This window comes from Oryza sativa, chromosome 6 (genome assembly GCF_034140825.1).
Source record: "Oryza sativa Japonica Group chromosome 6, ASM3414082v1".
In the NCBI taxonomy this organism is placed as follows: Eukaryota; Viridiplantae; Streptophyta; class Magnoliopsida; order Poales; family Poaceae; genus Oryza; species Oryza sativa.
In genome coordinates, this window is record NC_089040.1 from 27540455 (window position 1) to 27566322 (window position 25868).

Below are 25868 nucleotides of genomic sequence, written 5' to 3' on the forward strand. Positions count from 1 at the left end.
CTAGTGATATGTGTGAAAAATTCTTTTTAACAATTTTTTTCATGGATAAATCTCGAGATGGTCCGGTGATTATAAATCTGAAAGTTTGAGGAAAAAAAAAACTTACCGAAGTTTTCTCCGTTCCAGGTTTGCCCGACCCGTTTGGGGGCGCCGCATGTATGCCGTGGCGGCGGCGCGCGCTCGCGTGATACTGTGATGTACCATCGCCATCGGCAGCGGCATCTTCTCGCCGTAGCCAACGTCCGATTCCATTCCATTCCATCCATCCATGCATATTAATCCTTCTCCTCTCTGCGCAGCCGACGCCTAGTGATAGCTTCCACGCTACTCCCTCTCTCCCCAAGTCTACGGCGGCGTACGTTGAGCCGCGTCGTCGGCGCGGCGACGTCCGGCGGCGCTGGGCCAGGATGAGCTACTCCGGCGGCTGCTCGACCTGCCTCGAGACCATCTTCTCCGTCGTGCTCCCGCCGCTCGGCGTCTTCTTCCGCTACGGCTTCTGCAGCGTAAGCCACCGCCGCGCCATTGATAGGATTATAGTTGAATAGCTCGTCGATCGATGCCGATTTCGCTTGGTTGATTGATTTCTGCTGCTGGTTTTCGTGCGTGCAGTCGGAGTTCGTCGTCTCGTCGGCGCTGACGGCGCTGTTCTACGTCCCCGGCATCGTCTACTCCGTCTGGGTCGTCATCCTCAAGACGCCGCCGGAGCCGCCGGGGATCGACGGGGAGCGGCCGTACTACATCCTCGCCTGATCGACCACGCACACACGCCAACGGCCGGTGAAATTCAGTTAGGTAATTGGTCGTTGAGCGTTTGCATAATCAAATTACTCTTCTAGCTGTAATGATATTGCATTAGTATACTATGTGGCGATTGGGAAAAGCTGTAGCTAGTAGTTAGTGGAATAGTGGTTGGTTCAGGCCTCACGGCCTCCTGATTGTAGCAATGATTATTGTACTGTTCTTTGTTGGTTCTTCTTATTTTTCTTCTTCATTCGACGGGTTTGTGCCTTTGTGGTTGTTTAGATTGTTCGCCATGCGGCATTGCGGCATGCTGTATAAAATGTAAAATATATAGTGGGTTGGTCGATTCTTGTTTTGAGGGACAAATGTATATGGATTATTTGTTAGTGCATGTAGCAGCTGCTAATTTGCAGACTTGGATATGGATGAGTCATGTTTGTTAATTAGATGCATGGATTTATTTTTCACAGAGATCAAATTAAAGATCGATTAATGGTGTTTAGTTTGATAACAATGTAGTGATTGCCTTTTTTATACTACTGTCTATCTGACTATCTCTAATCCAAATCTGAGCTTAAGTTTCTTTTTCTAAGCTTAACTGATGAACTCTGATGAGAATTCGAGATTTATGAACAGATCGACATCCAATGTAGAGTAATGCAAATTAATCTTGTAGGAATTCTAGAGTACTATAATCTGTCTTTCTTATGCGTCGAATATCTGAATAATCTGAATGTGTGCCACATGAACAGCAAACTAATCTTGTTACTGAATGACTATATCACTTAAGTACTACATTTCTGGAGACAACACATTCTGGATAAGCTACAAAAGCTACAAACCTTGTCTGAATATACTACATATGTATGCCGCATGAATCTTCATCCGCAATATACAGTAACAGGAACGGAGAGTTCAGTTTCATTAATGCTAGGTTACATGATGAACTGCAAACTATAGCATAACTGCAAGTGTGGGGGCCATTTTTTTCAGTTTCCTAACCGAGCAAGATCCCTATTGGATATGTCAACAAATAATTCGTTTAGCAAAATGTATGTTCAAGAAAAGTTCCCTCTTTGAGTCTGACCGTACCAGGTGGAGGAGAAACATTCAGAAAACTGCATGTACTAGGGTCTGATCGATCAGTAGAACAGATCAGCGATTGGCAATGTCCAGACAATGTGGCCAATTTCTTATGGAAATGATCCTCTGACTTAGCTGTTGTGCAATTGAGCCACTAACATGCGGACCATAGTAAAAGTGGGACCCACGTGTCAGGGACTTAACTGCATGTGCAGTTAAGTCAGAGGATCTGCTTCCTTTTCTTACTTTCTCGGGGATGATGCAGGGTAAGGCAGGAGTTCTAAATCTTCCGGGTTATGTGTAAGTTCAGAAGTTCAGAAATTAGCACTCTTGACGAGTAGCACGCTGTTGAGGATTTGAGGTGTAGTGTACATGTTGACATGTTGTTAAGGGTGTGTTTAGTTCGCGAAAAGAAAATTTTTAGGTGTCACATCGGACGTTTGACCGGATGTCGGAAGGGGTTTTCAGATACGAATGAAAAAACTAATTTCATAACTCACCTGAAAACTGCGAGACGAATTTATTAAGCCTAATTAATCAATCATTAACACTAACACATGTGGGTTACTGTAGTACTTATGGCTAATCATGGACTAATTAGGCTCAAAAGATTCATCTCGCGATTTGTATGCAAACTATGCAATTAGTTTTTGTAATCTAAATTTAATGCTCTATGCATGTGTCTAAAGATTCGATGTGTTGTTTTTAGGAAAAAAATTAGAAACTATTCAAGGCCTAAGTGAACAAGCATCTACTCCTGTCTAGGCTCAAGGGTCAGGGTGATACCACTGCACTATACCAGCGTCCTACTCCCTCCATCTTACCGTTGCGGGAGGGAGTATTACTGTTTACCGTTGCGGGGACGGCATGATTTTTTTTTAAGATAATGAAAATAGTTACACATGACCAATAAGTCTTAGCTTTGAGAAAGAAAAAGAAAATAAACTCAAGTGATGGACAAGTCTTCAACTAAAATAATGACTATTAAAAATAGAGGGAGAGAGTATTACCATTTACCGTTGCGGGGACGGCATGTTTTTTTTAGATAATGAGAATGGTTACACATAACCAATAAGTCTTAGTTTTGAGAAAGAAAAATAAAATAAACTCAAGTGATGGACAAGTCTTCAAATCCTTTAAAAAATTGACCACTAAATTAAAAACTATGACAAATTACATAGATGCTATTTTAACCACTAAATTAAAAACTATGACAAATTACATAGATGCTAGATAGTAATTCTGTACATACCCTTAACTACAATTCCAAAAATATAATACCAATGTGTATGGTATTCTGCTTAGTATCAAAGATCAAGTACGGAGTTGGATGACGTGAATGCTCTCCAAGTTTGCATATGATCCATTGATTCCCTCACAAGCAACAGTTTTCTTTATGATTCCACACCCTCCCAATCGTCCATGTTGTGCGTAATATAACAGAGCAATTCTAAAAGTCAATGCTGGGCCCTGTATCAACTAAACAGGCTTTCAGAGTTGCTGTACTAGTAACATGCGATTAACAAAATTCAGAATTTGGTAAAAAGTACATCATGACACCGATCTCACTTAACCAACACCGTGTTTAGTTTCGAAGTTACTTTTCAAAATTCCAATTTTTCCATTATATCAAAGCTTTCCTACACACAAACTTTTAACTTTTTCGTTACATCATTTTAATTTCAATCAAACTTCCAATTTTAATATGAACTAACCGAGCAACAGAACTCGCTGCTGCAACGCAGGCCTTATCTGCGTCGAGGCTCCATCACGTGGTCGTTGGATGCGACCACGCGGCGATCCAACGGCCACGGAGACGCTCCTCCCCAACCTCCGATATTTTTTTTCTCTCCTTCTCCTCTCCCTTATCACCTTCCTCTCCCCAAAGTCCAAGGTTCTACCGGGGTTTCAGATTTCTCTCTCTTCCTCTACCACCTCCGCCGCTGCTCGTCGTCACCGACCTCCAAATCCGAACCAAAATTCTCTCGCCATTGCGGGGATTGGAGCTCCAAGGGATAAGCTCTGCCTGCCCTAGGCGCCGCATGCCTCTCCTCCTCTTCCCCATCTCCCCTCCCTGCGTGCCCCCGCCGCGGCCCCGCCTACGCCGCCTCTCCCCGCCGCCGCCCATGGCGGCCGTCGCGCCGCCGTCGCTGAGCACGCCCGTGACCATACTCCCCTCCGTGTCTGTCGCCTTGCCCCCGCTTCCACCCCCTGCTACTGATGACTTCCACTGGCTCGACCTCTTCGCGTTCCTCAACTCCCCCGCGGATTCCTACCAGATTCCTGTGGAGGAGCAGGAGGTGGAGGTGGAGGTGGAGGTGGAGGTGGGGGTGGAGAGGGAGAGGGAGAGGGAGAGGGAGAGGGAGAGGGAGAGGGAGCGGGCGAGGAAGGCGGAGCACCGGCGGCTGCGGCAGCGGCAGGTGAAGGCGGAGACGGAGGCGTGGGCGCGGGCCGCCGACGAGTACCGGGAGCTCGAGCGGGAGATGCTCGACCGGAGGCTCGCGCCCGCGCTGCCCTACGTCAAGTCGCTCTTCCTCGGCTGGTTCGAGCCGCTGCGCGACGCCATCGCCCGGGACCAGGAGGTGCAGCGGCGGAAGCGGGTCAAGCACGTCTACGCCAAGTACCTGCTCCTGCTGCCCGCGGACAAGGTGGCCGTCATCGTCATGCACAAGATGATGGGCCTCCTCATGTCGAGCAAGGATGGCGTCGCCAGCGTCCGTGTTGTCCAGGCCGCGCACTGCATCGGCGAGGCTGTTGAACGTGAGGTGAGTGGTTCAGTTATAAAGTTTTAGGAGTAAATGCACGGCGATTTTGATACCATTCACGCACAACATGACAACAATGCCTCGTGATCAGGTGGCGATCAGTCACACTAGTGTATTTAGCACTTGACTGGCTATGGTTTTTCTGGTACTCGGCATAGCTGTTCAGGGATGTGTTTATGATTTTCATCTGATTGTCCAATAATTTGATCCAGAATCGACTCAACAACGTAGAAGCTTTGGACAGTTTAGCGCTTTATACAACTGATAGATGTGTTAGGAGTTGGAATGTATGCTCTCATTATCTTATCGTAATGTGATCATCATGTGAAGATGTTGAGACCTAAGGAAAAATTTGTTAAGACTCAGTAAGGTCTTATAAGTTGATGATAGCTGCGCTAACCACTATATAAGAGGTTTTCTTGTGGTGACATGGTTACAGATTGGATATTGTGTTTGAGATAATGAACTTTGCAATGGCAATCATGCAATGTTTAACTCTTGAGCATATATATAAATAACCAATGCTATGGGTGAACAAAGCTCCTGACGTGTTCAAACTGTAAAAGGAAGTTAGGGATTCTTCTTCCTGCTGAGTCAGATATTCATCTTCTGTGTGAGAGTTGTATATACGCTTCAATTCTGGTGGAACTCAGTACTATTGAAAATTCTTCTTTTTGGAATTTCGGTCTTCACCAAACAATGTAGCCTCTAGTGACAGTTGAGTTGACTGTGTGTTGAATGCTTTTGGTTTGCTTGTTCTGTAGTTCAAAGTCCAGACATTCTTTCAAAAGACAAGGAAGAAAAGTGCAGGTGAAAATGATTTGGCATTAGAGAAGGAGCAGGCCAAATGCCGAAAACGTGTTAAGAGTTTGGTTAGGAGGAGAAAGTTGACTGAAGCACAGAAGATTGTGCAACAGGAGATTGAATTGGAAGAATGGGGCACAGAATCCCAAGTGAAGGTGTTTTTTTGCCCACTACACCTGCAATCACAACCTTCTTGTCTTATGCATTGCAAAATCTTAACCCTCTTTTTGGTACTGCAGTTAGGGACCCGCTTGATTGAGTTGTTACTGGATTCAGCTTTTGTACAGTCACCAGCTGACCAAACACCAGAGAGTTCTCCAGATATTCGACCAGCATTTAAACACGTACTTCGACAACCTATAGTAGAAAATGGGTAGGGTAGCACGTTCTTCTCTACTGTTTACTTTTGTTGCAAATACTTGCATGTTGTGTCTGTGCAGAGTACTCACATCCACATTTCTATGATTATCATGTGCTTACTTAGATTGACGTAGATATTTTTGTGACATTTATGTTTGATGTGCAGGAGACTGAAGAAAAAGCACTGGGTGATAGAGTGTGACCCTCTTGTGCATGAGGGGTTTGAAAGCACTGTAAGTTTACTTTGCACCCCCTATGCAGGTTATTTTTCTTGATTGAAAGAACATCTGGCTCATTTATGTCTATCTTCCTGTACATGTTATGTGGATTTTCTCAATTGTGCCAAACATTTAGTGGACTTATGTTTTTATTTGGCAATTGTTTTGTCTGTGCAAATGATTTTTTTCAGATATACTTAGAGATTTGAATATGTTGCAGGCTAGGCACGTGGAGATACCCTATCTTCCTATGCTTGTGACTCCTAAAAAATGGAAGGGGTATGTTGATGATTCATTCATATGCCCTATCAGTTAGTTCTGTATGATGTTTATTATTTATTTCATTAACATGCGAAACAACCTATATTGGTTAAGATATTATTTACTTCCTGCATCTCTGCTCTGGTGATTTTAATTTGTCAGCCATATTTTGTTTCAGCTATGATACAGGTGGGTACCTTTTTCTTCCCTCATATATTATGCGGACACATGGCGTGAAAGATCAAAAGGAAGCCATTAAGAGTGTTCCGAGAAAACAGCTACGGAAAGTATTTGAGGTCAGCTGCCAGTGATTACCTATCTATTAGACAATCATGCACTTTATTCTGAACATGCATTTGTTGGCATAATGGCATCAATACATACCATGAAAAAGTATTATTCAAGCATTAATCTCCTCTGTCAGAACTCAGAAGCTAAAAGCATTTTATGCCTACTCGCCATGCTCTATTTATTCCATGGATGTTTATTCAATTGTGCATCCTTAATTTTTGAATGAACTGATGACGTATATCCGTCTGTGAGTTTGTGACAGCCTTCTGATTTCTCAAGTATTATCATATTGGCAGGCATTAGATACCCTTGGGAGTACTAAATGGAGGGTGAATAGAAGAGTACATAATGCTGTTGAAACTATTTGGAGTCGAGGTGGGGGCATTGCAGGACTGGTTGATAAGGAAAATGTAAGTAACTCAAATTGTTTAATGTTTGTTAATTCTGACATTACGAACAGTGTTTCATATTATGCTCGAGGCACATTGGACACATCTCTGTTGACATGCGATCTGTTTGTGCTTCTGTTTTTTTATAGATTCCTCTACCTGAACGACCAGAAACGGAGGATCCAGATGAAATACAGAAATGGAAGTGGAGCTTAAAGAAGGCAAAGAAAGCTAATCGTGAACTGCATGCTGAGCGATGCGATACAGAGCTTAAACTATCTGTACGTGACATAAATTTTCATTCTTTGTACCTTCAGATATTTCTTCAGTTTTTTTTTTCGTATGTTATGACACTACCACCTGTAAACAGGTTGCTCGGAAAATGAGAGAGGAGGATGGATTTTATTATCCCCATAATCTTGATTTTCGTGGCCGTGCATACCCTATGCATGCACATCTAAGCCACCTAGGTTCAGATCTATGCAGAGGTGTTCTAGAGTATGCTGAAGGGCGGCCACTAGGAAAGTCTGGCTTACGCTGGTTAAAGATTCATTTGGCTAACAAATATGGTGGAGGAATTGAAAAGCTTTCTCATGAGGACAAGGTAGCATTTGTGGAGAACCAGTTGCCTGATATATTTGATTCAGCAACTAATCCTGTTGACGGGAATTGCTGGTGGATGAATGCTGAGGATCCTTTTCAATGTTTAGCCGCATGCATGGATCTTTCTGATGCCTTAAAAAGTTCATCACCTCAGTGTGCTGTTTCTCACCTACCTATTCATCAGGTATTGCTTTAATATGTGGTGCATGTAAATCATGTAATATCCTTCATTCAGAGAGACATGTGAGGACCTCTGATCAGGTTATACTGGCTTGAAAGTAAAGTTGGTGGGCTTCTATGAATTCTCTATCAATTTGTTTCTTACTTTTTAGAGGGAATTGCCAGAATGTTAGATATACGAGCCTAGTGCTTCTCTTCAATGGCATAAGTAATAGGTCTAATAACGGGAAAACATGATTTTGTTGTACTTCGATGAAAGCTAAAACTGTCGACACAACACAGCAATATAATCTTTACTGCATAGTCATGCCAGGTTACTCTGACATTTAATTATGATAGCAATTGGTTTAATCTATTCTGCATGACCGGCATTTGCCTTGATATACTAATAGTTGGGTAACATCTCATCTATCAGGATGGTTCATGCAATGGTTTACAACACTATGCTGCTCTTGGAAGAGACTATGTAAGTTTTGTGCCCTGCTATGATGTATGAGCTTCATTCAGCTAACTTATTTTATCTAACTCAACTCATGACATGCTATAATAGAAGTAGCACTATCTGCTACTATGTGCTTATTTGTAATTGTATAGTCAATGGTAGTTATTAATTGTTGCATTGATAAATAAGTGCATTTGAATCTTCAATTATTTGTAAGATAGTCTTGAACAGAGAGTGAAGATGCTTCCTGTTTTGTGCTGATGAAAATCTTCCATCTGGCTGATCCTCTTGTTTTAGAGTGCAAACACACTATTTGGTGATATGTAAACTTGGTTTGTAGCTTGCATTATTGAGTGTTCTACTGTTCCGCAGATGGGTGCAGCTGCTGTCAATTTAGTTCCTGGAGACAAACCTGCAGATATCTACTCAGAGATTGCTGCTAGGTGAGTTCTCCTGCTAGTGTTCATTTTTGTTCGTTATTTCTTATGCATAGCACAGTCTGGGATATCCATTGTTTCCCTGCCATTATAGGTTGTTGCTTCTTCAGACCCTATAAATTTTCTATCATTAGGGATCAAGCAGCATGCTTCATCCCCAAAGTGTTTGTAGCTCAAAACTTCTTGCTATCAACCTCAGTTGTTGTGATCTCAATGCTGTACTGAATTTATTAAGTAGTAGAGGTATCTATTAAACTGTATTCTATCGTCTCAGGACTATTAGGAAATATACTAAATCACTTTTCACATGAACTTATCTTTTTAAAATCAAATCACAAAATATACTCCTTTGTTAAAACATGATTCCAAGTTCCAACCAGTGATGATGAGAAGAAATGCACTAACAACTTACATGTTTGGCTTCTGAAAATCAAAGTAGATAGATGCCCATGCATTATGTTGTGTTAAAAGAGCTTCTACAAAACATATTTAATCAATTCTTTTCTGCAATACTAAATTGCCACAAGAAACTTTTGAGTTGGTATTTTCCAAGCTACATAATATATTTATGTAACTTCCGTGCCATCTGATAATTCAATTATTAGCTATTGATTCTTGATTTCATGATGTATTGTCCTGATGCCAAGTGTGCTCATTAGTATATATATTAACGATGCTTTGACATGAACTTGTCTGAAGGGTGCTGGATGTTGTTCGGGAAGACTCGATGGAGGATCCTGCAACTAATCCAACTGCCTCATTAGCAAGGGTTTTAGTCGATCAGGTTAGCCTTCGCCTTCTCCCTTTCTGCTGCTAAATTCGAAGCCTTTTTTTCTTTCATGTACTTTCTTTAGCGAAACAATTGAGATCTACACTTTGGTAGCATACAGGTGGATAGGAAGCTTGTTAAGCAGACAGTGATGACATCAGTTTACGGTGTCACATATATTGGTGCTCGTCAACAGATAACAAAAAGACTACAAGAGAAAGGGCTCATTACAGATGACAAATTGTTGTATGAAGTGTCCTGCTATGCTACCAGGGTAAATGCTTTACTTGCATTTGACCTCCACTGATGTTTTTTTTGGGGTGTCTCCTTATTGATTGCTTTAGTAAGACAAGGGCATGCTTTGACTATTCATTCTCTGATGAAGGTAACTTTGGATGCATTAGGACAAATGTTCCAGTCTGCCCGTGGTATAATGGCATGGCTTGGTGATTGTGCAAAGGTACAGTTTTTCCACACCTAAATGAATTTATTTTCTCAGCTTCTTTAAATTTTGACTTAAGACATCTAGTTTTTGTGGCACTTTAACTTATCCTTTTACAAAGCTTCTCTAGAGCCAAACCTTCAAATATTTTTCACACTTGTGGACAAATGTTCCAGATGATTGCTTCAGAAAACCACCCTGTCAAATGGACGAGCCCCGTTGGTCTTCCGGTTGTTCAGCCCTACAAGAAATATAAGAACTACATGGTGAGATACTTATCAACAGGCAAACATGTGTGCTCTCTTCTTTTCTTTTTTTTTTCTTTTTTAGAAAAAAACTAGTCAAATACCCGCGCTTTGCTACGGATAAAAGAAAATAGTGTTACCCATCTTTTTGCTATAGGGAATATTCATCTTAATCTAATTTTTTATGTGGCTATCCATTTAGATTTGATCTTTTTTTTAATATTAAGAAGTTCAAGGGGTAACTTGCAATTTTACAATGTTAGTAGGTGGGGGTGGCAGATTCACTGCCACACCATTACCTTCTTTTAAAGGAGTACAGAAATCTGGACTAAGTAGTATTACCTGGATAATACGTGTTCTTCGATCTGCATTTCTGCAGTGATGCATTGTTTTATTACCATTCTTGCCTTTCCTGATACTTAAATCAAAATGGATTTGATTGATTGATTGTATATATGCCCAAATTCAAGGGCAGACATGTAAACGTTCTCTACGCATTTTCCCCTGATTTTTTTTAACAAATAAAGACTTAGGGTGCGATCGTTTCAGCTGTGGCGGTGGACTGTTTAGCCGCACGCAAAACGAGAAATGCGATTAGCATATGATTAATTAAGTATTAATATATATTTTTTTATGAATAAATTTGTTGGATTTTTTTAACAGCTTCTTTATAGAAAGTTTTTGCACGAAATATACCATTTAGCAGTTTGAAAAGCGTGCTAACGGAAAACGAGGAGAATCTAATCCTATAAGCTGAAAACGATCGCACCCTTAGTCTGTGGATTTTATTTCTGGGGCTTGCTATCATGGGTATGCTAAAATCGTTGTTGTCTGAAACTTGTGCCAGGCAACACTGGCAACAAGCAGGATTACCTTTCATTAATTTATGTAAGAACTGTCCATATTGTTCTGTCATATTTGTTTTCACCATTTTGTAAGCCTTTTGAAAGTTCACCCCGCATGAGCAATGGATATTTAGGAAGAACCAAGCAATCCGTGTTAATGTGTTCAATTAGTCCCATCCTCTTCTGTTCTTATGGATAACCACATTACCATGATAAGTTCCAATACTGTTATAGTTTTGCTGCATTGCCCCTCTCTGAACACTATATGCATCATCACTTCTCAGATTCGAACTTCACTGCAATGTCTGGCTTTACGACGGGAGGGAGATGCAGTAAGTAAAACCAATTTCTGGATTGATTTTTCCGTTCTTTCTTTCATTACTGCGATTAATATCGCTGTCACAATTTCCAGATTGCACTCCAGCGGCAAAAGGCAGCTTTTCCCCCAAATTTTGTGCACTCTCTTGATAGTTCACACATGATGATGACTGCTATTGCATGCAAAAAGGCTGGTCTTCATTTTGCAGGTTTGATCTGATTTACTGGTTCCATTACTATCAGAAATAATTACCAGTAACAGAACTTCCATAATTTTACATAGTCATTGCAGTGCAAAGTGCATTTAAGAGATTGAACTGCATTGCTATCTACACTTTTATCTAAAAATGGACACTGCTGCGCAAACCCCACATTTGAAGTATTCAAATTTTGTTCTCCTTGAACTTCTGGCAAATGTACCAGTGGTTCATCTTGACCTTGACCAATCCTGACAAAAGTCATTTAATAAGTACCTGCACGGCTGCAAATAATGCCTTTGCCTTCACATTATTCAGTCATTTTTTCTACATTCATGGGGAGACAAGCTGTCCTGTCATTTGTGATATGCAGTTGTCTACTTAGTTTTTGCTTTTATTTTGTAATAAGGTTGATTTAAATCAAAGGTCCTGATGGAACATGGATGGCAGATGCCATTTTATGCTTCTTGTTGACTTGATGTTAATATAGGGATTTATTCTGGCAAAAAGCGGTACTGTATTGTGTCCATGGTGATTGTTGGCCTCAAATCGTTTTCTGTGAATTGCACAATATTTTTTACTAAGGATCCCAGAATCTATATGTTTTTACCTACAATATATATAAGGATAAACATTAATCTCTTGAAAAAGATGTCAGGATTTCTGGATCGAATCCAAGCTCACTAAGAACAATCTATACTAATGATTCTTTGAACAGTGAACAGTTGATACTGATGATTCTTTGAACAGTGCAAGTATCTGGTCACAATATTTTCTTTAGGAGACATACCTGAATGACCACTAAAAAAATTTCTCAAGAAGTCTGTTTTGAATCCTAACTTGAGCAGAGCTGTACCTGGTGTTACTTCCATATTTGCAAATAATAGCACTTGAATCGTTGGAGTATATTGTATTTTATCTTTCATTCCATGAACCATGAACATCTATATAGCCAAAAAAAGAAAAAAAACTGAGAGTGAAGGAGCTGCCTCATATGCACTTATAGTATTTACATTTTATTTAGATAATGGAAGATTTTATTGAACTCATCCAATTACATCAAGGAATTACATCTGCACGGAGAAGCTTTTAGATACTATTTGCATTTCATTGTCTACATCTTTTGTGCAGTTCTAATCTATGTTGCCTTTTGTCCATGTACTTCGATGCAGGGGTGCATGACTCGTTTTGGGTGCATGCATGTGATGTTGATAAAATGAATCAGATACTGAGAGAACAATTTGTGGAGCTTTACAGCATGCCAATTCTTGAAAATGTATGCTAACAGGCACTATTCACTCAACAGTGTCTTCATTCTACACTTCACTTTAAACTCTACATGTGAGGATTACTTCCCCTAACAATTTATTTCTTTTCAATTTGAATGTTTCTTTTCAGTTGCTCAAGGAGTTCCAGACATCATTCCCAACACTAGAATTTCCTCCCTGTCCTTCACAAGGGGACTTCGATGTGAGAGAAGTTCTTGCTTCAACCTACTTCTTCAACTAAGCTTAATGGAAAAGTTTTGCACATTAGCACATACGCAGCAAGTCAGTAAGTTCGGCAGTAGCTGAATAGCCAGCCATATTGCTGATACCATGGTGATTTGGTGCCAAGTACGAAATGTGGCATAAGCATCAGAGAAGAGCAACACACCGTTGCAACTGCTGGGAGCCTGGAACAGTATATGGGTTTTTGTCATTGGCAAATCAGTTCCCCAGATTGCCGATTTTGGAGGAAGCTAAAAAGTTCCAAGAAACCTGAGCTGAAACAAAACCCAGTACTTCCTGCTGATGTTTTTAGATTCATGCAGGATCTACTAGGATTTCAGTTCAGGGAATTCACCATGCTACACCCAGCCAATGAAGGCGATTTTGCGACATAACAGGTTATCAACTACAGAATACTGATCGATACTAGTCCTGCTGACCACCCTGACCAATTTGATCATAGGCGACAGTTGAACCATAATTTCACTGTCTATACATGTAACATTATCTTTTGGCCTCTTAGGGCTATAATTATAGCCGATTGCTGTATCGGTGCGGTGACCTGGTAATAATGTGTAGAATAAAGTGCCAAAGAGAAATGTATACTAGTGTACATGATTGCTGGATGCTGTTGATAGCAAGCAACCTGAAAGAGAGAAATGTACATGAAAACGGCTCGATCTTGTCGATTCGTTCAAATATCTGCTTCCTTAGGTTCATTGCCAAAATAACTTTTTGTGCAGTTTTGTGGATAGAAGTTTCCGAAATTACCAAATTTAGGTAGGGACCGGGTGAGCTTACGATGGTGAAGTCATACAATTGTTTTGGCGACAAACTGAAAATCCTTAGGCCGAACATCACATCGAACTTTTCTGCAACCATAAACTTTCAATTTTTACAGCACATTGTTCAAATTTCAATCAAACTTTCAATTTTGGCATGGAACTAAACAAATAATTAGTCGCACCAAACTTCCAATTTTAGTGTGGAACTAAACACATAATTAGTCGCACCGTCGATCTCTCTCTGACTGGAGCTTGCTGTTTGCGCGCCGTGCATGCAATGGCCAGAGGCCGCGATGCAGCGTCCAGCCGTTCGAATTTTGATGCGATTTGTAGTTCGAACTAGTGCAGCGGTTCGAAATTCGAATCGCTCCGGCGAGTCGGCGCTGTAATCACAGCGCTCTGGCCCACCGAAGCTTCCAGATAAGGATCAGATTTACCGGCGTATCTTGACGGCCACGTCAGTCCCCCCGGTCCACCGGCCGATATATAGGCCGCCGCCGCCGACTTCGAACTTCCTCTCCGACTTGCAAGGCCATTTCACAAAATCACGCAAAGCCCATTTCAAGCCGATCACGAAACCCTAAACCCTCGGCCCTCGGGGCAATGTCGGCGGCGGCGGCGGCGGCGGGGGCAGCATGCAGGAGAGCGTCGTACACGCTCCTCGGCCCTCCGGTGGAGCGCCTCCGCGCGGCGGTATCGGCGACGGCGGCCGCGGCGTCCACCGGGGATCCGTTCGTCGACCTGCTCGACTCCAACTACAACAAGCCCAAGCCGACGCCGCCGGCGAAGCGGCTCACGGAGAATTACTCCCCGACGTTCGCCTCGTCGGGTGACCCCTGCCTTGACTTCTTCTTCAACGTCGTCCCCGACACCCACGCCTCCACCGTCACCAGCCTCCTCTCCGCCGCCTGGACCGCCGAGCCCAACACCGCGCTCCGCCTCGCCTGCAACCTCCGCGGCGTGCGCGGCACCGGCAAGTCCGACCACGAGGGCTTCTACGCCACCGCCCTCTGGATGCACGACCACCACCCCAAAACCCTCGCCCTCAACGCCCCCAGCGTCGCCGAGTTCGGCTACCTCAAGGACCTCCCCGAGCTCCTCCACCGCATCATCCATGGCGGCGTCTCCACGAGGACGCCACCCCCCGCCCGCACCAGATCCTACTATTCAAGCCGTCGCCCGAGGAAGGTGCGCCGCGACCCCGCCACGAGGGCGGCGCGCATCGCCGCCAGCCAGGAGAAACACCGCAAGATCTCGGATCAGGCCGCCGTGGAGCGCAGGAAGAAGCGCGCGGAGGCGGCGGCGAGGGCCGTCGAGATGTACGCCCGCGACCCCAAGTACCGCTTCCTCCACGACAGGACGGCGGATCTGTTCGCCGACCTCATCGCCGACGACATGCGCAAGCTCGAGGACGGCAAGGTGAACAACCTCTCGCTCGCCAGCAAATGGTGCCCTTCGCTGTACAAGTGCTACGACCGCTCCACCCTCCTCTGCGAGTCCATCGGCCGCCGCCTCTTCCCCAAGGGCTCGGACGCCGAGCTCCCGGAGGACTTGCCCGACGAGTACTACGCCTACCGCGTCCGCGAGCGTCTCCGCAAGATGGCGCTCGTGCCGCTCCGCCGCGCGCTCCATCTCCCCGAGGTGTACATCTCGGCGCGGCGGTGGGGGGACGTGGTGTACTCGCGCGTGGCCTCCGTGGCCATGAAGAACTACACGGACCTCTTCCTCGAGCACGACCACGAGCGCTTCAACCTCTTCCTCGCCAACGTCAAGACCGGCAAGGCGAAGATCGCCGCGGGCGCCCTGCTCCCGCACGACATCCTGGCCTCCGTCGACTCGCACGACAAGGAAGGCAACGAGGTCGCCAACCTGCAGTGGAAGCGCATGGTCGACGACCTGCTGGAGCTCGGCAAGCTCAACAACTGCCTCGCCGTGTGCGACGTGTCGGGCAGCATGAACGGCCGCCCCATGGACGTCTGCGTCGCGCTCGGCCTCCTCCTCTCGGAGCTCTGCGACGAGCCGTGGCACCACCGTGTCATCACCTTCAGCGAACGCCCCCAGCTGCACCACATCAAAGGCGAGACCCTGTACGAGAAGGAGGAGTTCATCCGCGAGATGGAGTGGGGCTTCAACACCGACCTCCAGGCGGTGTTCGACCAGCTGCTCCACGTCGCCGTCTCCGGCAACCTGCCACCGGAGCGGATGGTGAAGAAGGTGTTCGTGTTCAGCGACATGGAGTTCGACCAGGCGTCGTCAAGGGCATGGGAGACCGACTACGAGGCGATCACGAGGAAGTTCAACGAGGCCGGCTACGGCGGCGCGATCCCGGAGGTGGTGTTCTGGAACCTGAGGGACTCGTGCTCCGTCCCGGTGACCGGGAACAAGAAGGGGGTGGCGCTGGTGAGCGGCTTCTCCAAGAACATGCTCAAGCTGTTCCTCAGCGGCGGCTACGAGAAGATGACGCCGCGGGCCGTCATGGAGAGGGCCATTTCCGGCCGGGAGTACGAGAAGCTCGTCATGTTCGACTGATCTGATCGGTACGCATTAACCGAATGAATCCCCGTCGTTTTGCAGCGTCTCTGTTAGTTTAGCTTTGTGTTTTTCTCTTTCTGTTTGTCATCAAGGACGGCTTGGAAACGGAAATAAATCCTAAATTCTTAGCTTAATTTTTTTTTTGTTATAGATTTGCTTTATGTTTTTCAATGAAACTTAGAAATTTCATCCATTGCTTTGATCTGATTCCTGTTTCGATGCAAAGCTGCAAACCATATACTTTCTTGGAAGTGGATTTTGATCTCTCTGAGGGGATATTCCCTTGTTGTTTGCATGTCACTCGGTAATGAAAAAAATTGAGAAGATGTATCAACATGTGATATATCACTTTACAAATATGCAAGTAAAAGTTCAACTTCTACATCTTGCAATGAAAAAAAATTGACTTTAAATATACGTTAACTAGCTGGGTTTGATTTGTTTTTTTCGTTAAGATATATAGAAGTTAAATTTGAATTTGCATATTTGTGGAGTGTTATATCACATGTTAATACACCTTCTCAAAATTTTTCATAACCATTTAAGTGAAAGAGATTAAAATAGTTTCCCATACTTTCTGTGGAAAGTCCAAATACTGCATTCTTCAGTCTGAAAGAGATTCCTGGTAGCTGTTTGGTACTCCTAGACACTAAATCAGTATCGTTTTAGGTCTAACAATATTTGAGCAGAGAAGGTTTCAAAAAAAATATTTGAGCAGAGGCCAAATTTTGCAATTCACAGTGGCTGTATGCCTGTATCGCAAAATTGAAAATTGGATTGATGTTAGCCTTTTCCTCCCAAACAATGAGTCCATATGGGCCGCAAAGAATTGCAACCGCTTGTGTAATTAAGCCTCAAAAGTTTCGATTAAGTTGGAGGGCCAATTGAAATGCATTCTTAAGATTGAGTTACTATCAGAGCCTCGTATGCTTTCTTTTGCAATACAGTTTCTTTTCAAGGCTTGAAGCCCATCTTCTACATTCACATTCACAGTTTCAACCCAACGAACTTCTGATATGTCAGAGTCCAAAGAATCACCTGTGCTACGTCACATAAAAAAATAATGAAGGAATAATCAATGGCACGCACATACATACACATCCTGCCATGGCGGGTCACAAAAATGCCGCGGCGCCGCCGCCGGCGGCGATCGCCGCCTCGCGCCAGTCGATGAGGATGGCGGTGGCGGCGTAGTGCGTGAGCGCGCCGGCGAGCACGAGCACGTGGAAGATCTGGTGGCTGTGGCCGACGCAGTCGAACGCGCCCGGCCGCCACCGCTCCGGCACGCGCGCCACGTAGAACCCCGCGCCGGCGGCGTACACGAGCCCCATCACCAGCTCCAGCGACAGCGCCAGGTAGCACTCCGGGTGCCCCCAGTTGAGCCACAGCGCGTGCAGCGCCGGCACGACGCCGGAGAGCCCCATGGACACGAACAGCCCCGCGCGGATGTGGCGCAGCCGCGGCGACGACCTCGCCGGCGCCAGCAGCGCCGCCACCACGAGCGCGCCCAGCGCGGTGATCGCCGACAGGTACGCCACCTGCGCCACGGCCCGGCCGAGGAACGCGTAGTACACCGGCGGGAAGAAGGAGGCGACGATCATGACGGCGATGCCGGCGTAGTCCAGCTGCCAGAAGAGGCGGCTGAACCTGCGCGAGTGGCACGCCAGGAGGTGCGCCGTCGCGCTCACCGCCAGGCACGTCATGGCGCCCACCAGGAACACCGTCCGCGGCCACCTCGCCAGCGCATGTTCGCCGCCGCCCAACAACGCCGGCGAATCCTTCCCCTCCAAGCTCTGCACATACCAGATCAATCCCCACGTTATTCAAAGCATATAGTAGTTGCGAAACAGAGGAAATTAGTATATGGCACGTTATTCAAAGTATGGTTGCGAAACAGAGGAAATCCATTATATGGCACGTTATTTAGCCCCTTTGATTTGGAGGAAAATCTTAGGATTTTTGGAGAATTTCAATCCTACAGGAAAATTTCCTATGGAACCCTTTTAAACAAAGGATTGAATCATATCCAATGCTTTGAAATTCCTATGGGATGAACAATCCTATAGAGATTTTGAAGGAAATTTAGCAAGAGCTCCAACCTCTTGTAAACTTTCCTTTGAGTCTATCTCTCATTTAATTCCTGTGTTTTTCCTGCGGTTCAATCAAACGGTCATTCATGTGTTTTCCTGTGTTTTACAATCATCTGTTTTACACTTACATTCCTATCAAAATCCTACATTTTTCATATTTCTACGTTTTCTCAATCCTACGATTCAAAGGGGCTCTCAAAGTATGGTTGCGAAACAGAGGAAATTATATGGATTTTGCTGGAACAGATGCATTTTGTTTCTTGTCAGAATGCTATACATTTAAAAACGACAAGATTCTGCAATTTTGCAAGTTGGTGCTCAAGTCTGCAACAATTGGCTCCATTTGGTTGTTTAATTTTTCTTTTCGGGAACGTCATTTGGCTGGTTGTAATTGCATCAGATCTATATCTAGGTAGGGTAGGAAGGAGACGAATTTTTTAAAAATGGTCCTGAAGAACAATGCACACTGTGGTACTTTCCTGCCTGCCTGATCAATCAGACAGAGATGCATCTAATCTAGGACCCAAAATTCAACTAACCTTCACTAATAATCGCCACCCCTTATAATAATTGCTTTTAAAATCTCACCATTTCATCCTAACACTTGCCTAGCTGTCGTCCAGCTCAGTGAGTTGCCAGCCTAATTTCTTTTGTCACTATACTACACATCATGCCCAAGTGCATGTAACGTTGTGGCCTGTTGTTCTGCTTGGATGTATACAGCTAACGGCTTTGTGTTTTTATATACGCAATTCTATAATTCAGAGGGACAGTGTTGAACTGGATGTTGGTAGGTAGGTCGAGACTTTGAAAGATTCTTCTCGGTTAGTGGCTACCGATGTCTTCACAGCTGGAACACTACAAGAACTTAGCTACAGTTCAGTTCCTTTTTTCTTGGAATTATAATGTTCTGGGGTATGATGTATTGATATATTTTGTCGATTTTTCGCCAAAAGAAAAGGGATAGGTGAACAGAAATTTGTGCTCTTTTGAATGCAATCCGATGATTTAATCAAATTCAGGAGTACAAACAGCGAAAGGAATACTAGTACTGGTCAAAAGTTGAAGAAACGTTTCAAAGATTTGTTCGCTTACCGTGCTATTGGTCTCCCACGACGCGTTGTTGGCTGATGACGCCACCAAGAACGTCATGATCCCCGGCGCGGCGTTGACGCCCGCCGCCGCCGCGGCCGGCCGCTCCGTCCCGCCGGCGACGGCGAGCCATAGGAACAGGAAGAAGCCTCCCAGATGGCTGCAAGAGAGAGAAAGAGGAAGAAACGTCAGCCAACCGATGGAGCTCTCCATGGAGCAAGAAGAGGGGAATTGGAGGAGGAGGAAGCAGCAATGGCGGGCGGCGGCGACGTACGTCCAGACGTTGAGGGTCTCGTTGTGCCAGGCGAAGGCGCTGCGCAGCGCGTCGCGGACGGACCACTCGCAGCGGTAGTGCCCCCGGATGAACTCGTTGTCCTTCAAATAGTCCGGCAACTCCTCGAACCGCACCAGCCGCGGCAACCCCCCCGCCGCCGCCCCCACCTTCTTCCCCGGCGCCGAGGACGACGACGACGACGACGACAGCGCCACGACCTCCTCCTCCTCCTCCTCGGCGCCGCCGCCGGCGCAGCACCACCCTCCGCGGTGGCGCCGCCGCGCCACCGTGTTCGCCGCCGCCGCCGCCGCCGTCTCTGTCACGGTCGTCGTCATCGTCGCCATCCCAAACAAGCGAAGCTCACGACGGCGAAGTCACTCACGCTCACGCTCCCCGAACCGCCCAGCCGAAGCCGAGGCTTTATATAGAGCGAAAGACTCCCAACTCCGAAATCTCGATGGCGCGCGACGACACGGAGCCAGACAGCCAGCGAGCGTGCGTGCGTACTGTCTCCCCGTCGGATCACTCGGATTCGGCTCGGGCTCGAGTCGTGGTGTGTGAGATTTCACTCGCGAGCGCGTGGGATTTATGGCGATTGGCGAGACGACGCGAACGGAAGGTTGGCGCGCGGCAGGTGGTGGTGGTGCCGTGCGTGCGTGCGTCGCGCTCCCTCCCTCTCCCCCACTGCGTTTCGTTTCTAGACGGGTTTGAACTATTGGAAGCTTTGACGTTTGACTCGACGACGCGATGGACTGCGAGATTTGCGTTGATTTGCGGGGGGTTGCGACTTGTGTTGTGGTCGTGGACTTTGGGACGTGGGGGTTGGGGCGTTGGGCAAACCGGTCGCCGGAGCCGCGAACGGGTGGAGAATGGTGGGGGCCGTGGGCGGCTATAGCTGCAGCCTGCGGTAGCGTGGGGTGGGACCAGGTATAATAGTAGACTATAAATCAGTTACAAAGATATATCGGTGAGATAAAATAAAAAAGAAAGGAGTAATAGGCTACAGATATATAGCAAGCTACAGCACGGGCTCTAAAACACTATGACAGGTGGGACCATATATTAATAGTGTAGTATATGTTCATAGATAACTATTACTCCCTCCGTTTCGAAATGTTTGACGCCGTTGACTTTTTAATACATGTTTGACCGTTCGTCTTATTTAAAAATTTAAGTAATTATTAATTCTTTTTCTATCATTTGATTCATTGTTAAATATATTTTTATGTAGGCATATAATTTTACATATTTCACAAAAATTTTTGAATAAGACGAACGGTCAAATATGTGCTAAAAAGTTAATGGTGTCAAATATTTTAAAACGGAGGGAATATATAAATTAATTATAAATGATTTAAAATTAGTAGTTGGCTGTACTATTAAATTTGCTCTGAGTGTGAAGACGAGACACGGCAGGCACAACCGCGGTAGCGGAGAAGGTTCTGAATTTCTGATGTGCGGCGCGGCGTCTGGCACGGGCACGTTTCTGTGGTTGATCCCTTTTGTCCGGGACGGGGTTGGCACGGGCATGTTTCTGTGGTTGATATCCTTGTTCTGTACTACGGTTGGCACCTGGCACGGGCACGTTTTTGTGGATTGAAACGAGCACAGGTGTCGTTCGAGCTGGGACAAATTAATGGCCGAGTAGGCGGGCAGGCAGGCAGGAAGCGGGCACTACAGGTGGACAACTTCTCCATCTGTGCGTGCACACTGCCACAACATGAATTTTTTTAAAAAAATTGCGTTGCTAGCGTGTTGAGACTTTTGGATCTCGGATGAGAAATCATCAAAACGCAAATTCCGTAAGCAAGCTTCGTTGATATACCACTCTTTAACACAAGGTTACAACCTACTCCCTCCTTTCAAAAAAAACGAATCTAGATTAGATATGACACATTTTAATACAACGAATATGGATAGAGATATGTCTAAATTCATAGTACTAGAATATATTACATCCAGTACAAGGTTGGCTTTCTAGGGACGAAGGAAGTACATGCTAAAATGTTACGTATTCTGGAGCTTCTCCGTCCACCTTCCTTTAGCACTACTAGCACCTTCCATTGGCCTCCTTCAACTCAATGGCTCGGAGGGCAATGACGATGAGCGCCCGGATCTGATGGAGAAAATAAGGGAAAGAGGAGAGAGAGGGAGTGGGAAGGGGATAGAGGAGTATTACATGTTTTACTGATATCTGGGTCCTACACGTTACCCAACAAGTTAACTTGCCACGTTTAGCAGAAACTGCTTCCCAAACAATTGATGGAGTCGATTTACATCAGGTTTTAAACATGGGGGGACACATTATACACCGTTTTGCAGTTGACGGAGATGATTAAATCCGAAGGAAGATATGGGACGCAAAATAGACTTATTTTAATCCGCAAACACTAGCTGCACCGCACCCAAATAAGAAATAAGTTCACTTTAGGTCTCTCAATTTATCGCCGAGTCTAAAGTTCTAGTATGCATCTCTTATTTCTCAATCATATATGGTATTACGGTTCAGTGATGAAATTTAGATTCGACGATAAATTGGGAGACCCAAAGTAAACTTATTCACCCAAATAACGGGGAACAAGCTACTGGGCCACGCGGCTCGTAATTAGGTACGTCTGGGTCCATGTTAACTGGCTCCATACAATCTCATTTGCCAACTTTATTGAACCAGATGTACTACACATTTGTGTGCGCGCGTACTCATCCGTTCTATAAAAAACCAACTATATCTACTATGGATCCGGACATATCTATGTCTAAATTCGTTATACTAAAATATATCACGTCTGATACTAGATTTATTTTGAATTTTTACTGGGACGAAGGGAGTACGTGGTTTAATATGGTACACAATAAAACTCGCCTATGCATGATGAGCTTGGCCGCCGCACTCGTGACGCAGGTAGAAGCGGTAGAGGTCCTGGATGCCGTCGCGCAGCGCCACCCTCGGCTCCCACCCCAGCTTCCTCATCCTCCCGCTGTCCACCACCCGCCGCGCCACCCCCTCCGGCCGCGCCGCGTCCCACGCCACCACCCCCTCGTACCCGACCACCCCCCTCACCGCCTCCGCGAGCTCCCTCACCGTCACCTCCTCCCCGCTCCCCACGTTCACGTGCTCCTCCCCGGAGTACCTCTCCATCAGCACCACCACCGCCTCCGCGAGGTCGTCCACGTGGGTGAACTCCCGCGCCGCCGCGCCGCTGCCCCACACCGCCACCTCGCCGGCGCCCTCGAGCTTCGCGCGGTGGAACCGCCGGATCAGCGCCGGGATGACGTGGGAGTGTTCCGGCGGGAACGGGTGGCGCGGCCCGTACAGGTTGTTCGGCGCCGCCGCGATGGCGTCCAAGCCGTACTCGGCGCGTACCGCCTGGCACATCTTGATCCCGGCGATCTTCGGGATGGCGTACCACTCGCTCCCCTCCGCCGGCGGGCCGGTGAGGAGGGCCGACTCCGGCGTCGGCTGCGGCGCGTCCGCCGGGTAGATGGTCGAGCTGGCGAGGACGAGCAGCTTGCGGACGGAGCCGCAGCGGCGGGCGGCGTCGACGACGTTGACGGTGATGCGGAGGTTCTCCGTCAGGTACTCCGCCGGCGCGGCGGAGCTCGCGTGGACGCCGCCGACCTTCGCCGCCGCCAGGATCACGTACCGCGGCAGCTCGGCGGCGAAGAACGCCTCCACGGCGGCCTGGCACGCCAGGTCGAGCTCGGCGCGAGTCCTGACCACGACGTTGGTGAACCCCAGCGCGTCCAGCTTGCGGTGCACCGCCGAGCCGACCATGCCGCGGTGGCCGGCGATGAAGACCTTCGCCGACTTGTCGCCGAGGAAGGATACGGCGGCGGCGTCGCCGTCGCCATCGGCGTCCCCGGCCTTCGCAGTGCTACCACTGCTGCTGCGCTGCTGAGAAGGCATGGTAGGTAACAGTGAGCTCTACCTAGCTAGCTTCAGGTGTTTTTTTTAGGGAAAGCTTCAGGTGTTTTGTGTTTCTCTAGTGCACTTGGCCTTAAATAGAAAACGAGGTGTGCACTGTGCACGCAATCTATGCATGCCGTTGCTAGTATTTTCCTACTCCCCCGTTTTATATTGTACGTTGTTTTTCTTTTTTTTAAAAAATAATATTTTTACATTTAACTAAATTTACATAAAAAATTACTCGTAGTAACATATCTACGACATACTCCCCCCGTCCCTAAAAAAACGTGATGTGACACGTTATAGTATAACGAATCTCGACAGGTGTATGTCCAGACTCGTAATATTATGATGTGTCACATCCAGACTAAGTTGGTTTTATGTGACAAAGGGTGTAGTGCCGTAAATTAGTTTCATTAAATATTTTTTAAAATTATTTTTTTGTTGAAAATGTTATTAGATTTTTTTGTATATTTAATGAAATTTTAAAAGGATTAGCTAGAAAAAATAAGTTGATACACTTAACACGACAGATAGCTAGCTCTTGCGAGGCTGATAGCCATTCACCACAGGATAGGAGCTCTATACATTGCCAGAGTATGTTGTTTCAGATTTCTTTTGGCGCAAAGTAATTACGCGTGTCCTTATATTACATACGTCCATGACAGCCACCTCTGCCTGCCCCCGTGTCGAGTGTTGATTGCGTGAGGACCTTACACGAACTCGGTAATATGGACCTTTAGGCTAATTTTTTACTTGTATTTTTTTTAAAAAATAATGCTTGCATAATTCGGATAAAGATAAGCTTTTCATGATTTGCTTGTTGGTTTTATCGTCTGGTCTATTAATTCGTACGAGTCAAGCGCATGTATATTATTCCCCCGTTTTAGCTTATAAGACGTTTTGATTTTAATCAAAATTAAATTATTTTAAATTTAACTAAGTTTATAGACAAATATAGTAATATTTATAATACTAAATTACTTTCATTAAATTAATAATTAAATATATTTTCATAATAATTTTTTCTACAAACTCAAAGCAGTTTGACTTGAAAACGTTTAATAAACTGAAACAGAGGGAGTAGTATATATGTATGGTGCTACATGTGCATTGGCTTAGTAGTTATTTTTTCTCAAGGTTACAACATATGTGTATACTTTATGCATCATATACATATATTAATCATGCATAAATGAAAAAAACAACTAATTACAAGGCGCAAATATTTGCATGTGGCAATATTAATAGTGCCATGTGATTGGTTTGATGGGGATATATAGTACTAAGGCTTCTTCAAATTGATGTCATTTCAAACCATACCATTTTTTATATAGAGTTGCCAAATATGTGTATCCATTTAGTTTCTTGCCAAACTTTAGTAAATATATAAAAAAATCCTGCTAAAATTTTAGCATTAATGAAATTTGATAAGATTTATTTTGGCTACAATCTAAACAGCCCTGAATAACGAGTATCACATGGGTATGTACAAAGCTAGCTTACATCGGAATAATATTCCCGTGTACAAAAATATAAACTTCAGCGGTTCAAAATTTACCCTAAGTATTTAGAGTTTGAAAAGTACTTATCCTATACGCAATAATTATGTGGATGATATGTTTCAAACAAACAATATCATGAGTCACCCGACGACGATGTCCTAAGAGGTACGTGTGTGGCACACACTAGCCGCATTGCTCGTGTTCACAACATAATTCACGTGTTTCGATGTGGATATTCACATGATTTGAGGTAGATATATGTGTCGGTTTTAGCGATAGCTATCTATATCCGCTGCCTAAGAGCAAGGCTAATAGTATAGCCGATCTGTTGGCTGTAAGATTTTTTTAGCCTTCTTTCAGCCTACTCATATAATAGTTAGCTCTTTATAATTAATACATGGCCCACTTGTCTCTCTCACAGAGTTTCTTGGTTCTTGTGTCCAAGCCGGCTGTAAGTTTACAGCCCGCTTCTCCTCTCTCTCCTCTCTTCTCTCCTTCACCTCAGCATTTAGCTGTCTTATAGCCTACTACTATACTTGCTCTAACACCTTGCCATAAATAAGTAGTGTTTGCAACGGATACCTCGCCATAAATAAATAGTGCTTGCAACGGATACGGCACCGTACGTAGATATAATGTCATTCATTCCTGCAAAGGGCCCCAATTGGGGGCGGTGCAATGCAAGCGTGTCCACGACAGCTACCTATCTGAGGGCGGCTGGCTGGTGTGTACTGTATTACTCCCTCCGTTTCGTTTTATTTGACACTGTTAACTTTTTAGCACATATTTGACCACTCGTCTTA

General features: G+C 45.3%; 5 protein-coding genes across 5 annotated transcripts; 3 read left to right on the top strand and 2 right to left on the bottom strand.

The window, feature by feature from the left end:
• Nucleotides 1-256: 256 nt before the first annotated feature.
• LOC4341694 (hydrophobic protein LTI6A-like) lies at nt 257-1206 on the top strand. The gene is made up of 2 exons (XM_015788510.3): nt 257-503; nt 610-1206. The coding sequence occupies exons 1-2, from the start codon at nt 408-410 to the stop codon at nt 748-750; spliced, it is 237 nt and encodes a 78-aa protein (XP_015643996.1). The 5' UTR covers nt 257-407; the 3' UTR covers nt 751-1206.
• Nucleotides 1207-3723: 2517 nt separating this feature from the next.
• On the top strand, nt 3724-13579 carry LOC4341695 (DNA-directed RNA polymerase 3B, chloroplastic). Its single transcript, XM_015788508.3, has 19 exons — nt 3724-4589; nt 5354-5548; nt 5633-5766; nt 5920-5986; nt 6192-6250; nt 6411-6528; nt 6820-6933; nt 7062-7193; nt 7283-7699; nt 8111-8161; nt 8510-8580; nt 9274-9358; nt 9465-9617; nt 9729-9803; nt 9962-10051; nt 11160-11207; nt 11288-11402; nt 12563-12666; nt 12789-13579. Exons 1-19 carry the CDS (start codon nt 3867-3869, stop codon nt 12897-12899), a joined length of 2862 nt encoding a protein of 953 aa, XP_015643994.1. The 5' UTR covers nt 3724-3866; the 3' UTR covers nt 12900-13579.
• A 600-nt stretch (nt 13580-14179) lies between these two features.
• LOC4341696 (uncharacterized) lies at nt 14180-16448 on the top strand. The gene has a single exon (XM_026026138.2). The coding sequence runs from the start codon at nt 14269-14271 to the stop codon at nt 16192-16194; it is 1926 nt and encodes a 641-aa protein (XP_025881923.1). The 5' UTR covers nt 14180-14268; the 3' UTR covers nt 16195-16448.
• Nucleotides 16449-17069: 621 nt separating this feature from the next.
• On the bottom strand, nt 17070-20048 carry LOC4341697 (heptahelical transmembrane protein ADIPOR2-like). Its single transcript, XM_015786224.3, has 3 exons — nt 19654-20048; nt 19383-19539; nt 17070-17990 (listed from the first exon to the last, which is right to left on the bottom strand). Exons 1-3 carry the CDS (start codon nt 19995-19997, stop codon nt 17313-17315), a joined length of 1179 nt encoding a protein of 392 aa, XP_015641710.1. The 5' UTR covers nt 19998-20048; the 3' UTR covers nt 17070-17312.
• A 2233-nt stretch (nt 20049-22281) lies between these two features.
• LOC4341698 (putative GDP-L-fucose synthase 2) lies at nt 22282-23597 on the bottom strand. Its single transcript, NM_001421673.1, has one exon. It carries the CDS (start codon nt 23558-23560, stop codon nt 22517-22519), a length of 1044 nt encoding a protein of 347 aa, NP_001408602.1. The 5' UTR covers nt 23561-23597; the 3' UTR covers nt 22282-22516.
• Between the last annotated feature and the right edge of the window lie 2271 nt (nt 23598-25868).

Coding starts and splice junctions, on each gene's coding strand:
- LOC4341694 (XM_015788510.3), top strand. CDS start 408: ATGAGCTACTCCGGCGGCTGCTCGACCTGCCTCGAGACCATCTTCTCC. Junction 504..609: donor TCCGCTACGGCTTCTGCAGC/GTAAGCCACCGC, acceptor TCGTGCGTGCAG/TCGGAGTTCGTCGTCTCGTC.
- LOC4341695 (XM_015788508.3), top strand. CDS start 3,867: ATGCCTCTCCTCCTCTTCCCCATCTCCCCTCCCTGCGTGCCCCCGCCG. Junction 7,194..7,282: donor ATACAGAGCTTAAACTATCT/GTACGTGACATA, acceptor ACCTGTAAACAG/GTTGCTCGGAAAATGAGAGA. Junction 10,052..11,159: donor AGAAATATAAGAACTACATG/GTGAGATACTTA, acceptor ATCACTTCTCAG/ATTCGAACTTCACTGCAATG.
- LOC4341696 (XM_026026138.2), top strand. CDS start 14,269: ATGTCGGCGGCGGCGGCGGCGGCGGGGGCAGCATGCAGGAGAGCGTCG.
- LOC4341697 (XM_015786224.3), bottom strand. CDS start 19,997: ATGGCGACGATGACGACGACCGTGACAGAGACGGCGGCGGCGGCGGCG. Junction 19,540..19,653: donor GAGACCCTCAACGTCTGGAC/GTACGTCGCCGC, acceptor TCTCTCTTGCAG/CCATCTGGGAGGCTTCTTCC. Junction 17,991..19,382: donor CGTGGGAGACCAATAGCACG/GTAAGCGAACAA, acceptor TGGTATGTGCAG/AGCTTGGAGGGGAAGGATTC.
- LOC4341698 (NM_001421673.1), bottom strand. CDS start 23,560: ATGCCTTCTCAGCAGCGCAGCAGCAGTGGTAGCACTGCGAAGGCCGGG.